Source organism: Drosophila bipectinata, chromosome XR (genome assembly GCF_030179905.1).
Source record: "Drosophila bipectinata strain 14024-0381.07 chromosome XR, DbipHiC1v2, whole genome shotgun sequence".
NCBI classification, from domain to species: Eukaryota; Metazoa; Arthropoda; class Insecta; order Diptera; family Drosophilidae; genus Drosophila; species Drosophila bipectinata.
The window spans coordinates 5,250,916-5,265,863 of NC_091735.1; the positions used below are offsets into that span (position 1 = coordinate 5,250,916).

Below are 14,948 nucleotides of genomic sequence, written 5' to 3' on the forward strand. Positions count from 1 at the left end.
CCGTCTGTTTGCCTTGAAACAGGCTCTCGTATTTGTGCGACCCATTCTTCTCTTTTGGGAATGATGGTGCTGAAGGGGGTTTTTGTGTGTTATCTAGGAATACAGTAGTTTGTGTTGATAGAGACTAGTCCATCGTTATGTGTAAAAAGTGCAGTGTCCCGTGTTTTTGGGACTCCACTGATGTGTTTCTTTTAGTCTAATTTTTAAGAGGAGCCCTAAATAAATAGGTCTTACTCAAATGAGTTCCTTTTGGAAACTGTTTTTATTTTGTAAAATTCTCTTATAAGTAAAATATATGAAAATCTTAGATTTACTTAAAACTACTTATCAACGAACTGCACGCTGACATTCTATGCGACCCTTTCTCAAGTGCGATAAGCGCACTTGTGTATGTGATTGTGTTATGCTGCAGGGGATCGGTTTTAGACCATGCTGTTTGTCTCTTATTTAATGGGTCCGATCCATTGAAACACTAACTTAAAAATTTTTATATAAACTAGTGTTCAATGCTTGAACACTAATTGTCACCAGTTTTGCCCGCTCTCTACCAGTTAGTTCTGGATTGGGTAGGTTAAGTATGAGGTTCGATCGTTTGGAGTGGTTCTGAGAGCGCCACTGATACATAATGTTTTCCTTCTTTAAATTCTCCCTTATTTCTTTGTATGGGAGTAAATAGGCAGTGATAATTTAGCTAAAGCCCTGCTCACGATGTAGGGGGAAATTCCCCATTTGAGCCCATTGCTTTTTTTAAGATAAAGAGATCAGTTGCCACTTTCTACGATCTTTTGTTTGTATTTGGGGCTTTTGTAGGGTATTTAGGTTTGTATTTTTTGTATTAGGGCTTTCTGTTTATTACCACCCCTAGGTACTTTGCGCTTTCACTGAAAGAAGGGAGGGATTCTTCTGCTGAAGAGAACTAGCTTTGGTTTTTGAGAGCTTAATCTCAGGCCATAGCTGCGTAGCCACTTGGCTAAGATTTGAAGTTTTGCGCTCATGAGGTCACAGCGTGATTTTCCTGAGAATATTATTGCCACGTCGTCCGCGTATTATCTTCCTGCCCCCCACTTTCATCTCGCATAGAACCGAATTGACTGCTATGTTCATCACTTCCCTCTCTTTCTTTCAAGCGACCGGTCGTGTTTTTTTTGTGCGCACTGCGTTTTTGATAAATATTGGTAAACCGGTGTTTACATACTTTGTGAATTAAATCTTGTGAATCATAACAATCTTAAAGCCTAAACCGTATCGCTTCGCGAGTGCTTTGGTATATTTGGAATCGAATTAATAATTTGTCTAAATTCTATTCCAAGCATATCTCAGCTCTGCTTCTTCCCCGGCTTATCTATATTTTCTGCATTTCTCTTGTGCACTCTTTCAAAGCTCCCGCTTCGGCTTCTTGTTTGGCACAGTGGTTCAAGGTATTGTGTTTTTTAACTTTTTAAATATTAATTTTTGTCTTATTAAATTAAAAAAAAAAAATAATAAATAAAATGGAATTTAAACTGGTCTGTGCCATTAAGTCTTGCAACAAGACAATTTCCACATCCCAGCCTAGTATCCATTGCTGGTTATGTGAAAACGTCGTGCACGCCAAGTGTGCCGGTTTCACTGCATCAGTTTCGGATGCCATTTCCCGTAGGTCTGGGATACATTATTGTTGCGAAAATTGTCGTGCTGTGCAAGGCGAAATGAGGTCGTTCATGAGACAGACCAAAAATGGATTTAAAGAGCTGATCACTGGTTTTCGTAAAATCAATGACCAGCTCTGTGCGCTTGACACTCAATTTAGTGGCCTTCAGCTGCTAAATGAGTCCCCTAAGCGTAAGAAATCCGCTGTTTCTGATCCGCCTCAGCCTGCTCAGCCGACATTAATGCAGCCGCTTATATCTCTGGCCACCCCAAGGGCTAGAACTGAGAAAAATTCGTCAGAATTTCTCAAGGATAATGAGCAATTGTCTGATATGTCTGCCATGGCATCCCTTCAAGTGATGCCACAGGTCCTAGGGAACGAAACCCCCATTAGGGTCACCCAAAAGGGTATTCCACAGTCCGGACCACCGGCACCGACTGATGCTGCAGTTCTTGTACCTGCGACACCAAAACCCTTACAGGTGATTCCTCCATCGAAACATATATTTGTTTCTCGGCTTGCCCCTGATACTTCAGAGATTGATATCTCGGCTTATATCAAAGCCAAAACTAAAGCCGATATAAAGATGGAGGACATACAAAAATTTAAATACAATTATACAAGGCGCACGTCTTCTTTCAAGATTCGTGTGCCCGCGCTGATGTTCAAGACGATTTGTTCTCCCAGTTTTTGGCCAGAGAATCTTTTCGTCCAAGAACATCAGCCTAGTTCCGTAAAAAAAAAGTTAATAAACCAGTGGGAGTGAGACTTCCCAATATCGGAACCACTGACCAACCCTCCACCTCTTCTTTGGCCACTAACCCAAAAAACTAATTTCCTCACTAACTCTTACCTATCAGAATACTAGGGGGCTACGTAGCAAACTCCCCAAGCTATATTCTGATAGTTTTTTCTTTGCATCCCATATAATAGCATTTACAGAAACTTGGTTAAATCCGGAGATCTTTAGCTCCGAAGTTTTTCCAAGTAAGTACACCACTTTTAGACGGGATCGATCTCAGCGAAGAGGAGGTGGAGTCCTCATTTCGGTAGACTCTACTCTTTCTTCTGAAGAGGTGAAATCCCATGAGTTTGGTGACATAGAATTTATTTGCGTTAAAATCACTATGTCCGTTAAAGCTTTATACATCACATGTTCATATATACCTCCTATGTCTGAACCGCCTACATATTGGCAGCATTTGTCCGCCATTCGATACGTCTCTAATCTTATGACGGATCGTGACCAACTCGTAGCGGTGGGCGACTTTAATATCCCAGAATTAAAGTGGTCCAACGTCGATAACTCACCATCTTTGTCACTTATAACTTACCATGACTTCACCGCGGGCATGTTTGACATGTCCCTAGGTCAGATCAATCATGTTAGAAATTCGCTAGGTCGGCTCTTAGACTTATGTTTTGTATCTGATCCGGATGGTACCGCTCTCTCCAGAGCTTTTCCCCTTTCAGCCCCAGAGGATCCATATCACCCCACGCTGGAGGTCTCAATCGAAACCACTCCTGGTATCGATCAGATGTCTCCGAGCGTGGTAAATAAGATTCGCTGTTTCCGTAAAGCTGATTTTCAGAAACTTAATAGCCTTATCGATACATATGACTGGTCTGATATTCTGGCGTGCACTGATCTTAATGTCACTTTAGAAAAATTTTATTTTACTTTAAATACATTTTTTGACTCATGTGTGCCTTGGAAACATCCGTCCGTTTCAACAAATCCTCCTTGGTATACAAGGTGCCTCACTAACCTAAAAAATAAAAAAAATAAGCTTTTACTTAAATATAAAAAACCTGCAGTAGTGTTGATTTCTCAAGATACCTACTAGCTCGGTCGAATTTTACCGTGCATAACGCTGAATGTTATAGGAATTATATTGACCGCTGCCGGATTCAATTTACTCAGGATCCAAAGCAGTTTTATAATTTTGTAAACACTAAGCGTAAACACGTATCTTTTTCACCTCTGCTTACGTTTGAAAATTCCTCTGCGACTTCGGATCAGGCCATTGCCGATCTATTCGCAGAATTTTTTCAAACAACTTATTCTCCTCCTAAATTGACTGATCAGCCTTATGCATATAACATTCAAGCAGCAAATCTTATTTTCTGTCCGTCTTTTTCTGAGAACAACTTATTATCTGGTCTTTTAAGGGTAAAACCCATTTATTCGCCAGGCCCCGACGGAGTACCAGCCTGTGTGCTAAAATACTGCGCCAGGGCTCTGTCGACTTGCCCCCTGCTTTAACGAACTCTCTAGTTCTTATGTATGCAGATGATGTAAAGCTTTGTCTTCAGTATAAATCCATCTCTGCCCAATGCAGTCTTCAGTCTGACCTTGATAACTTTCAAAAATGGTGTTTGGCTAATGATCTAATACTTAATGGATCAAAATGCAAGCATATGTCTTTTTATCGTTCTTGCCCTCTGCAAGCTACGTATTCCATTAATGGGATTGCCTTAGAAAAATTAACCCAGGTTAATGATCTTGGCATCCTATTAGACATAAAACTTAAATTTGCCGACCATATTTCCTTAATGGTTAATAAGGCTAAAGGAGTCCTTGGTTTTATTAAAAGGTGGTCAAAAGAATTTAATGACCCCTATATAACCAAAACATTATTTATTTCCTTGGTCCGTCCTATCCTAGAGTACGGTTCATGTGTCTGAAGTCCCCAATATGGAGTACATAAGGACCGCATAGAATCCGTACAAAAGAACTTTTTAATATTTGCACTTAGAGGTCTATACTGGGATGCAAATCTTCAGCTTCCATCCTACAGTAGCAGACTTTTACTTATTAACTTACCTTGCTTAACAAATCGTAGGACATTGCTCGGTGTAGTTTTTCTGCATAACCTTATTAACGGGGATGTAGATAGCCAGCATTTACTAACACGCTTAAATTTCAACATTCCTAATAGAAGGACTCGAAACTTTAGTCCTCTGTTCCTTAGCCGTTGTAGTTCGACATGTGCACTGCATGACCCTTTTAGGGTATTATGTTCGAACTACAATGGTCTCTACTCTATTACATCTCTTTCCTGTCCATCTAATTTAAAATATAGAATTTTAAATTTCCTTACTAACTCCTCCTAGCTTAATAATTAACAAATAACTTAATATACTCTAACAAATCGTTTCTTGAGCGCCCCTCGGTCGTCTGGGCCTCTAAGCTTTATGATGAATACAGGAATGCTAGCTGATGCTCTTATTGATGCACAAGCCATTTCCAAATTCTGAAAGACCGCGAAAAAAAAAAAAAAAAAAAAAAAAAAAAATAAACGAGAGGGAAGTGCTCCTCTTTGCGGGGTTCCTATACAGACGACCTTTGATGGGGCTTTTATGCCTGGTGAAGACATCACTGTCCTGATTGTTAGCAATTGATCAATGAGTCCCACCAAGTCGCCATCTACTCCAAGGTACGTCAAGGCTTCGGTTGTGTTGTTTGGGAGAACGTTGTTGAGCATGAAAAGCCTGTTCTTATGCGTGCTTTGGATATAAAGGTTGCGCTAAGAGAGGTTCTTAGGTGGAGGCCTATGACCCTTTCGAGGGTCCTAAGCAAAATTGAGATTCTTCACTAGTGCTGGTCCAATTTCCATCTTTTTTTTTAAGATAGCCTAGAGTTGTGGCTGATTTAAATAGGATTTTCCTCAACTTTTTGACAGTGCGCAACCGTTTTGCTTTTTGACTGAGTGCGCAACCGTTTTGCCGTGGTACATCTTGGAAGCGTTCCCGTTTGAGTTGCGGACGCTCCTTTTTGAGCTTCTATGCAGAGACCGCTTGTGTTGGCGTTTTGCCAAATGCCATAAGTACGCTTTTGGCCCACTCAACCTTCTTCAGCCATTCGTCTGAGTTTCAAGAGGTTTTGACTCTTCTTCTTCTTACTAGTTGGCATCTTACTAGTTGGCCAGCGCTTCTATTCTCCGCATTCCCCGTTTCCTTAGGCATTCGCTAGCTGCTGCTAGTCACGCCTTCCTTCACTACACCTAAAGGTGGCGCTCGGGCCGGGAGATGACACCAAGGAAGCAGATTTGAATGGTTTTCATTAAGTCATCTCCAGTCAAGGACGGGCCTTACCTAAGAGAAAAAGAGTGATCATAAATGTTTTGTAGCGAAAATTTGCATAGAAGGCAATGGGTGGGGTTTGTACTGTGATGTCTTTGTAGTTATATGTAAAAGTAAATTGACTAACAAGTGTAATATTCAAATTAAATCTCATTTTCTTATCAATTCTTTTTCAATTGTATATAATCCCAATAGCCCTTTTTAACCACTTTTTTTGAAATTTGCATTTCTAGTTCGTAACCTCAAATTCAACAGCTCAGAGTTGTTTGCCCTGTGGAAGTCTATCAAGGGCCAAGTATCCAAGAAGAATGCTGTTGTCGAATTTTTTAAAATGGCAATTGTCAGCAATATTTCTGAGGAAATTATTTAAGATTCTGAAGATGCCAAAAATGGAAAAGTTTCAGGCATAATACAAAAGTATTTTAAAGCAGACATTCTGATTGGCTAAACACACAAACGTGTGTATCAGTTGGCCAGCCCTGCATTAACATATGTATAGTCCAAAATATGGCACGGCGCAACATAAACAGGTTGGCAGATCTTGTGATATCTCAAGGAGAAGACACAACTTTATTGATACAGCCAGCAAGGATGGCCGCTCAAAAACAGGGTAGACACGACCTTTTATTTGTGTTAAATTTGCTGTCGTTATGCCCGGAAAAAGCCAAATTTATTCGTAAAGCAGTTTCCACTGCACTTCTGTAGCCAATACCAATTGAGCCCAATGAAGCCTTAGCCTTGCTACTTGATAAAAACCTTAGCAAAGAGCACTATTGTGCAATAAGGGAGCAATCCAAAGAAAATAAAATTCCAAAAAGAATAAAAATAATCGAAAACAATAAATATTACTTTTGTAAAGTAACAAAAAAAAAAGATTTTGTTACTTATATTAAAAGCCTTCGTGTTCAAAATAACCTGAAACTCAAAAAAAAAATCAGTGTGTGTCTAGGGACACGCGTGAGGAACGAAGTTCCTTTGGCATGTTTGGCAATGAAGGAGAGACAGGGGTGAATGAAGGCGAAAAATTATTTACAACAACAATTTACAACTTTATATGTACAAAAATGATTTTGAATCATTTATACTCGTGAATCTCGCGTAGTGGGGAGCATGAGCAGTGGAGAAACGCTCGACTGTGTAGAACGAGAGAGTGGAAAAATGGTTACATTCTCTCACTCTTCGAAGAAAAAGGAAACAGATAGCTAAAGGAAAGCTAACTTCGGGCGGAGCCGAAGTTGATATAACCTTGCAGTTATAACCGGGTATACATCGCAAACATCGGATATAGTTGGATATATAGTCATCGGATATAGTCATCCTTATGAGAATATCATAATAAAACCAATTAATTACAATAAAACATCTAAAAAAAAGTCCCAAGCTTCTATCTTCAAAAATACCAAAGTTGGTATATCTACCAAAAACCATTCCCGATTTTTCAGTTATATGGCAGCTATAAGATATAGTCGGCCGATCCTTATGAAATTTGTTAGGTGGGATTAACTAACCAAAAATATAAAATATACCAAGTTCCAGCTTTCTATCTTCAAAAACACGAAAGTTGGCTCATTTCCGATCGTTCAGTTATATGGCAGTTATAGGAAATATTAGGCCGATCCCTATGAAATCTGTCATGTCCTATTATTTTGCCAAAAATAGCTTTCGTGTAATTTGAACTCTCTAACTCTAAAAACACAAAAGTTGTACCATTTCCGATCAATCAGTTATATGGCAGCTATATGATATAGTCGGTCCGACTTATATAGTCGGATATAGTCGGTCCGACTTATGTACTGCGTGCAAAGGACAGAAGGGTGTGTAGTTTCAAAGTTTCAAGTCGGTAGCTTTAAAACTGAGAGACTGAGATCGCGTAGAAACAGACAGAAAGACGGACAGACGGACATGCTCATATCAACTCAGGAGGTGATTCTGATCAAAAATATATATACTTCGGAGTATAGGGTCGGAGATGTCTCCTTCAGTGCGTTGCACACTTTTGACCAAAATTAAAATACCCTCTGCAAGGGTATGAAAATAGAGAGATCGAACTATTACGTAAGATGAAGCATTTTTCTATCTATTTTTTGTCGTTTTATTTTTAGCAGCCACCAATTATTTATATTTTTTAATTTGTGAGAGATCAAATAATCTCGATAAACAGACACTGTTTCTAAGATTACTTCCATTTGGAAAGTGAGGACCGATCCTCCAAAATTTTTGTGGAGAAGGTCCGAAACAGTTTTAAAATATTATTGACGCTTTAAAATAAGTATTTTACTATATTTTGCTTATTTACACACTTGTCCTGTTAACACACTAAATTTTAAATTAATTTGTACAATAACAAGTTTTTGGTAAATCCATATTTTTATATCCTTGCAGAGGGTATTATAATTTTGTCCAAAAGTGTGCAACGCAGTGAAGGAGACATCTCCGACCCTATAAAGTATATATATTCTTTATCAGGATCACCTCCTGAGTTGATATGAGCATGTCCGTCTGTCCGTCTGTCCGTCTGTCTGTTTCTACGCAAACTAGTCTCTCAGTTTTAAAGCTATCGTCTTGAAACTTTGCACACACCCTTCTTTCCTTTGCACGCAGTATATAAGTCGGAACAGCCGGGATCGGCCGACTATATCCTATAGCTGCCATATAACTGATTGATCGGAAATGGTATAACTTTTGTGTTTTTAGAGTTAGAGAGTTCAAATTTGACACAAGAGCTATTTTTAAATAGCAAAATAAAACGACATGCCAAATTTCATAAGGATCGGCCGACTATATCCTATAGCTGCCATATAACTGAACGATCGGAAATGACCCAACTTTTGTGTTTTTGAAGATAGAAAGCTGAAATTTAGTACAGATTATATTTTTGATCAGTTGATCCAACCTACCAAATTTGCGATATGTTTGCGATATATATCCGGTTTTAGCTGCAAGGGTATATAAACTTCGGCTCCGCCCGAAGTTAGCTTTCCTTTCTTGTTTCATATATGACGGTTTTTCGTAATTATATCTAAAAAAATTTGGTAAGATTTATTTATCAAACTATTTAAGTTTTGATCTTAAAAATGTTTGATTTTTTCGTTTAAATACTTATTTCGAGTACAATCCTTTATACTTGAAACAATTTAATGCAATAATAACAAGAAAGGAAAGCTAACTTCGGGCGGAGCCGAAGTTTATATACCCTTGCAGTTAAAACCGGATATATATCGCAAACATCGGATATAGTTGACCGATCCTTATGAACACATCATAATAAAACCAATTAACTAAAATGAAAAATCCGAAAAAGGTCCCAAACTTCTATCTTCAAAAATAAGAAAGTTGATATTTCTACCAAGTACCATTTCCGATCGTTCAGTTATATGGCAGCTATAGGATATAGTCGGCCGATCCTAATGAAATTTTGTAGGTCGGATTAACTGACCAAAAATATAATCTGTACCAAGTTCCAGTTTTCTATCTTGAAAAACAAGAAAGTTGGGTCATTTCCGATCGTTCAGTTATATGGCAGCTATAGGATATAGTCGGCCGATCCTTATGAAATTTGGCATGTCGTAATATTTTGCCCAAAATAGCTCTCATGTCAAATTTGAACTCTCTAACTCTAAAAACACCAAAGTTACACCATTTCCGATCAATCAGTTATATGGCAGCTATAGGATATAGTCGGCCGATCCGAGCCGTTCCGACTTATATACTGCGTGCAAAAGAAAGAAGGGTGTGTGCAAAGTTTCAAGTCGATAGCTTTAAAACTGAGAGACTAGTTCGCGTAGAAACAGACAGACAGACGGACAGACGGACAGACGGACAGACGGACATGCTCATATCAACTCAGGAGGTGATCCTGATCAAGAATATATATACTTTATAGGGTCGGAGATGTCTCCTTCACTGCGTTGCACACTTTTGGACAAAATTATAATACCCTCTGCAAGGGTATAAAAATTAAATTTTGAAATAAAATATGTAAATATTAAAAATTATATTTTACATTTTTACAATTAATATGGTTAGAATATTTATTGGCATTTATTTTCGGGTACCGAAATTTTCCAAGCTTCTTTTATGTGGAAAACAGTCTTAGCCTACAATAAGGGAATATATCTAAATTGGACTAACTTCTAAATTTTTGTTTTTTTATTTCAGGTTTACGCAAAACTTGTCAACTTTTCGTCGTGACCTTGTGAATTTTCCGCAAACAACTAATTATTAATTAGGTATGAAACCGTAATATAAGATATTTCATAGATATGGCAATATCATGAATACTCTAAAGCAGGGGGCAAATTCTCATTTTCCACAGTACGCGTGCATTGGGTCGGAATTCTGCTGCAGCGCTGCCGCCACACTGACAGTTTGGTGGTAGAAGAAAAACTATTCTCTTATTTTTCAACATTTATGTTGCCCCCTTCAAAGTAATCCCCGTCAGATACAATACACTTCTGCCAACGGTTTTTCCAATCCTCAAAGCACTTTTCGGTATAGCCTTGAAATCTTTCAGCGATGCAGTTTTTAACTCTTCAATCGTTGCAAATCTCCGTCCTTTCATAGGTCTCTTTAGTTTTGGGAACAAGAAAAAGTCACATGGGGCCAAATCCAGTGAATATGGTGGCTAAGGCATTATTGTGGTGTTGTTTTTGTCCCAAAAATTTCTCATGAGCGAAGATGAGTGAGCAGGGGCATTATCGTGATGCAAAAGCCATAAGTTCTTCTTCCACAATCGAAGAAATCAGTGATCAAAACTTTGACATTTTATCGAACTTGGCATGCTTTTTCCGGTCTTGGCCCACCTGGACTCTTCCATTGGGACGATTGGGCCTTGGTTTCGATATCATAACCATATACCCATGATTCGACACCAGTTATGATCCTTTTGAGTAAATCTGGGTCGTCGTTGAAGTCATTCAACAGTTCTTGAGCGATGCTCATGCGACGGTTCTGTTGGTCAAAATTCAGCAAATTCGGAACAAACTTTGCTGACACACGACTCATGCCCAAAACGTTTGAAAAAATTTCACGGCACGAGTCAAGCGATATACCGACATCTTCAGCAACTTCTCTGATAGTAATTCGACGATTTTCTAAAACAATTTTCTTCACTGCTTGAACGTTTTCATCAGTGGTTGACGTGCTTGGGCGTCCAGAGCGAGGCTTGCCATTGGCATCTTCCCGGCCATCTTGGAAGAGTTTGTACCACTTTTACACATTTTTTTTCACTCAGAACAATTTTACCGTATGCCACTGTCAACATTTCAAGTGTATCGCAGCATCTTATTTTATTTTTTACACAAAATTTGGTGTCGGGCCAAGCGGCAGCCGCTGAATCATTTATAGTTTATTTATTAAGCTCAAGTATGGAGATATCGCCTTAGTTTTTCGCAAGCCGAATCTTTTCCGGCCGCCTGACTTCAACGGGCCTATTTAAAGAGAGCATTAGCTTTGCAATCACTATGTCGGGCCGCAATCTTCGCTATCGAGAGCTTTAGCTTCGCGTATGTCTAGTCGGACCGCACTCTCTGTCCATATTATTAGTCGCTGCTTACCAGCATAAACTCACAATTGTTGATCCCAGTTTCATCTGCGTGCAGCATAAACAAAATATAACGAACAATACTTAAATTCTTGTATTCTTTGTATTTTGGTGCGAATTACGGCATTGAAAACTCTCAATGACCAAGCAATGGAGTTCAATTGAAACTTGGTACAGATGTTAGGGAAGAGTGTACCAACATAACAAAACAAAAAAATCGATAATCGAAAATATGCTGCATGCGAAATTTGAAAAGACACCTTTTTGAACACACCTCTTATATACCACCTTCGTCAGAACCGCCAATATATTGGCACCATTTGTCCGCTATTTAATACGTTTTTAACCTTATGACCGATCGTGACTAGCTTGTAGCTATGGGTGACTTTAAAATCCAAAAATTATAGTGGTCCAATGTCGATAATTCACCATCTTTATCACGCACCATGACTTCACCGTGGGCACGTTTGACACGTCCCTAGTTTAAATTAACCATGTTAGAAATTCGTTAGGTCGGCTTTTAGACTTATATTTTGTATCTGATCCTGATGGTACCACTCTCTCCAGAGCTTTCCCCCTTTCAACCCCATCGCTTGGGGTTTCACTTGAAACCATTTCTGGTATCGATCAGGAGTTTCGATGCATGGCAAATAAGATTCGCTGTTTCCGTAAAGATTATAACAAACTGTATTTCTGCTTCCCGCTTGCAACAATTTGCCGCGGCTAGCTCACACAGTTTGTGGGTCAGTTCCACCGAATTCATAGTTCGACGTGATTGCCCAAGCCCCGAAATAATACAAATAGGGAAAAATTTTACAAACTCTTTATTCAGAGGTTTTCCCAAATACAATGTTGATTACTCCTTGATCTCAAAAATAGAATCCGCTCCGTATCCTTGCTGATCCTCATATCGGCTCCGTCGTCGGCGCTTCTTGTTGGCCGTTCCTGGTGTCACTGTCGCAGCCGCTGCTCCGTCGCCGCTGTTATTCATCTTTCAGGCCTTCCTACCTTTCAGAACACCTCTTTGGGTCGTCTGCGACAGGTCAAAGACTGGGTAGTGCTCTTTCGCTCCGCTACACCAGGGAAACACCGCGCATACCCGCTATCAAGTCTGGATTGGGAGTTGGCCGCAGACTGTCGCCTCAGCTTCACCAGGGAAACACCGCGCATACGCGTTCGGGAGTCTGGATTGACCGGGGTTTTCTTGATTGGTTTCTAACTGGGCGTGAGTTCACTAGTCGGCCTATCCTTGCTTTCCTTGCCCGGTTCGTCGCGATTCGGGAGTCGGTAAGGCGTCCGCCAGACTTGTCCTTTCCTCACTTCGTAGCAAGGCTATCTGCTGTAACGAACGCGTACAGTAAGGCATAAGGTTAGGTGGTCTCTACTGCGCCCCTCTGTCTACTTGGGGGACGGCTTGGCTCACTCGAAAGGGGCGTGGGTATGGGCACGGCAAACTAGACCGTACGTTACGGAAATTTGTCGTAGACAGAGAGAAGGAAGTGGAAAAAGAAAGCGGTAGGAGTCGGCCGATCCTTGGGAGGTTGATTCTACTGACCCTAACTAAAGAAAGACAAGATGTTGTTGTCCTTCGTCTATACCCTCCCTTCCATGTAGACTTTACACTAAACAGTGGGGTCTACCCATATTTAACTGCCATGTTATGATCCGAAGTGCTCTAAATAAAAGAATTTATCTCAAGTTCATTTTATATAATTAAAGATAGTCAAAAATAAGAAAATACAATCCCTTAGAAAATTCAATTTATAAGAAAAATACAATTTAACCTAATATTCAAAAAGGAAAGTTAAACATAGAGTTTAAATTTATGCAATGTTAAGAAAATTAAGACTTTATGATTTTAAGTTAAAGGAGATTTATTGATAATTTTATTTAGGGTGGGAGTCGACACGAATTTGGCGCAGCTATCAAAGTTCGCCTTGAAAGATTGTGCAACTCAGTATTGCCGAAAGTGTTTACACAAACATGCTCGCAGGCAAGGGTTATTTTTCTCACGGTGTCGCAATGATATTTGGCCTACGCAGGCTCACAGAAGAAAATAGTCTAAATACAAACTCTCGCTCTAATAAGTGGCTGGCTACTCGCTGAAGCACAAAAAAAAAAAAAACTGAACTGCTGCGGCAATAGTTATTGTTGTTGTGACTATTCTGCTCTTCTCTTCTACATCCTCATCCTCCCAAATGCATGCTTATTTTGGGACTTCTCTGCGAAGATCAAGTTGGGTCACTCGAAGCTAAGGGTGTCCAAATAATTCCATGTTGGGGTTGCTACGGTGGTTCTCCTGATTCGACCTTGTCCTACACCCGATCCGAGGCCCAAATTCCAAACGGAAAGCCTATCAGGCCGCATCTGGTCAGAATCGTCGTAACGCTGTGCAACCTGACAAGTGATTGGTTATGTTGGATACTCTAACTATTCAAACCATGTCTCACCTTATAAATTTATTCTCTCAACACGATCACAATCACTCTTGTTTTAAACTTTATTTCTGGCCGAATTGCCAAATTGTCCGTATGGGTTTTTCCCTTTTTATGCACTCCACGTGTCTTGGCCAATTCTATCACTTTTAAAATACGCTGATGAAAACTCCTTTGCTCGGCCGCAGATCAGTAAAGAATAGATGCTAAGAACTGCTAAGAGCTTCAGCATTCCCACGCTTTAGTAAAGCTTCCATACCTAACGGAGGAATCGTATTATTTTCTACCCACTCTGGTCCGTTCATGCAGGTATGGGTGGGAATTGCATCGGTCTATGAAATCTGTTCCCATCTATTGCGTGGATACAGTCAAGGAATAAAATATTGGCCTGCCTAGATATTTGTTTTTTTTTTTGGGAATAAGGTTCACATTACACTGCCGTGGGCGGGAATGGCCCAACACGATTCTGATACCCGAAGCTTTAAGAGGAACAGTCCCACAACGGATCCTTTCCTAGCGCGTCCGTTACGTTTTTATCTCCTTGGGCTGTTGGACTCTTTAGGGGCTATCCTTCAACTCAAACTACCGGGTTCTTTTTAGAAACTCTCTAACACTTGAATGTCGGACTCTCCAAAGGCGGTCCTTTAACTCTACGCTCCGTTGATGTTAACCCCGCCGCACTTTCTAAACATGGTTTGACACGCGGCCGTCCCGAGAACGAGAACCACGTCGTCTTTGCTTTCTCCCGGCGCGCTGCTCCCCCCATCTTTACCTGCACCCCCTCAACCCCCCTTCCTTGACTTTGCCCCATGCCACCTGTCTTGGCGTGTGGGGAGACTAAATCTCCTCACAAGTTGATTTTCACAAACTATCGATATCGATACATATGATTGCTCCGATATTCTGGCATGCACCGATCTAAATGTCACCTTGAAAAATTTTACCATACTTTAAATCATAGCTCGCAAGTAACTGTTAACCGATTGCTGGGGTCTCAAAATATGTGTTGTTCAATGAGTCTTTGTTGAAGACGTCTGAGGGCAACCGTTTCCTTTGTTTGTATACAAATTTTGCTCTCGCTCAAATGGCGAGTAATATTTTCCGGTTCCATTTGCTCTGTTCTTTCCAAGACCGTCTGACTTTGTGAGACAATTCAAACAGTATTTTTTTATATATATGTGTGTACGAAAGTTTGAAAGAATTTGAAAGAGTGAAAGTTTGTGGGTCTTGTTTCATTTGCATATTTTTAGAGAAA

The 14,948-nt window shown here is 39.9% G+C and overlaps 1 protein-coding gene across 5 annotated transcripts in view; it reads left to right on the top strand.

Annotated features, from left to right (window-relative positions):
- The window catches only part of LOC108120074 (ran-binding protein 16), a 476,341-nt gene that overhangs the window by 388,843 nt on the left and 72,550 nt on the right, over positions 1-14,948 (top strand). For 3 of the 5 annotated variants that reach the window (XM_043211189.2, XM_043211190.2, XM_043211191.2), the window contains one exon: positions 9,875-9,945. The exons of 1 other annotated variant lie outside the window; for it this stretch is intronic. In XM_043211189.2, coding sequence (XP_043067124.1) covers positions 9,875-9,941 — 67 coding nt within the window. In that variant the 3' untranslated portion in view covers positions 9,942-9,945. Of the gene's footprint in view, positions 1-9,874; positions 9,946-14,948 lie in introns of those variants that run through there. One more of the 5 variants, XR_011444253.1, reaches the window with a different exon arrangement.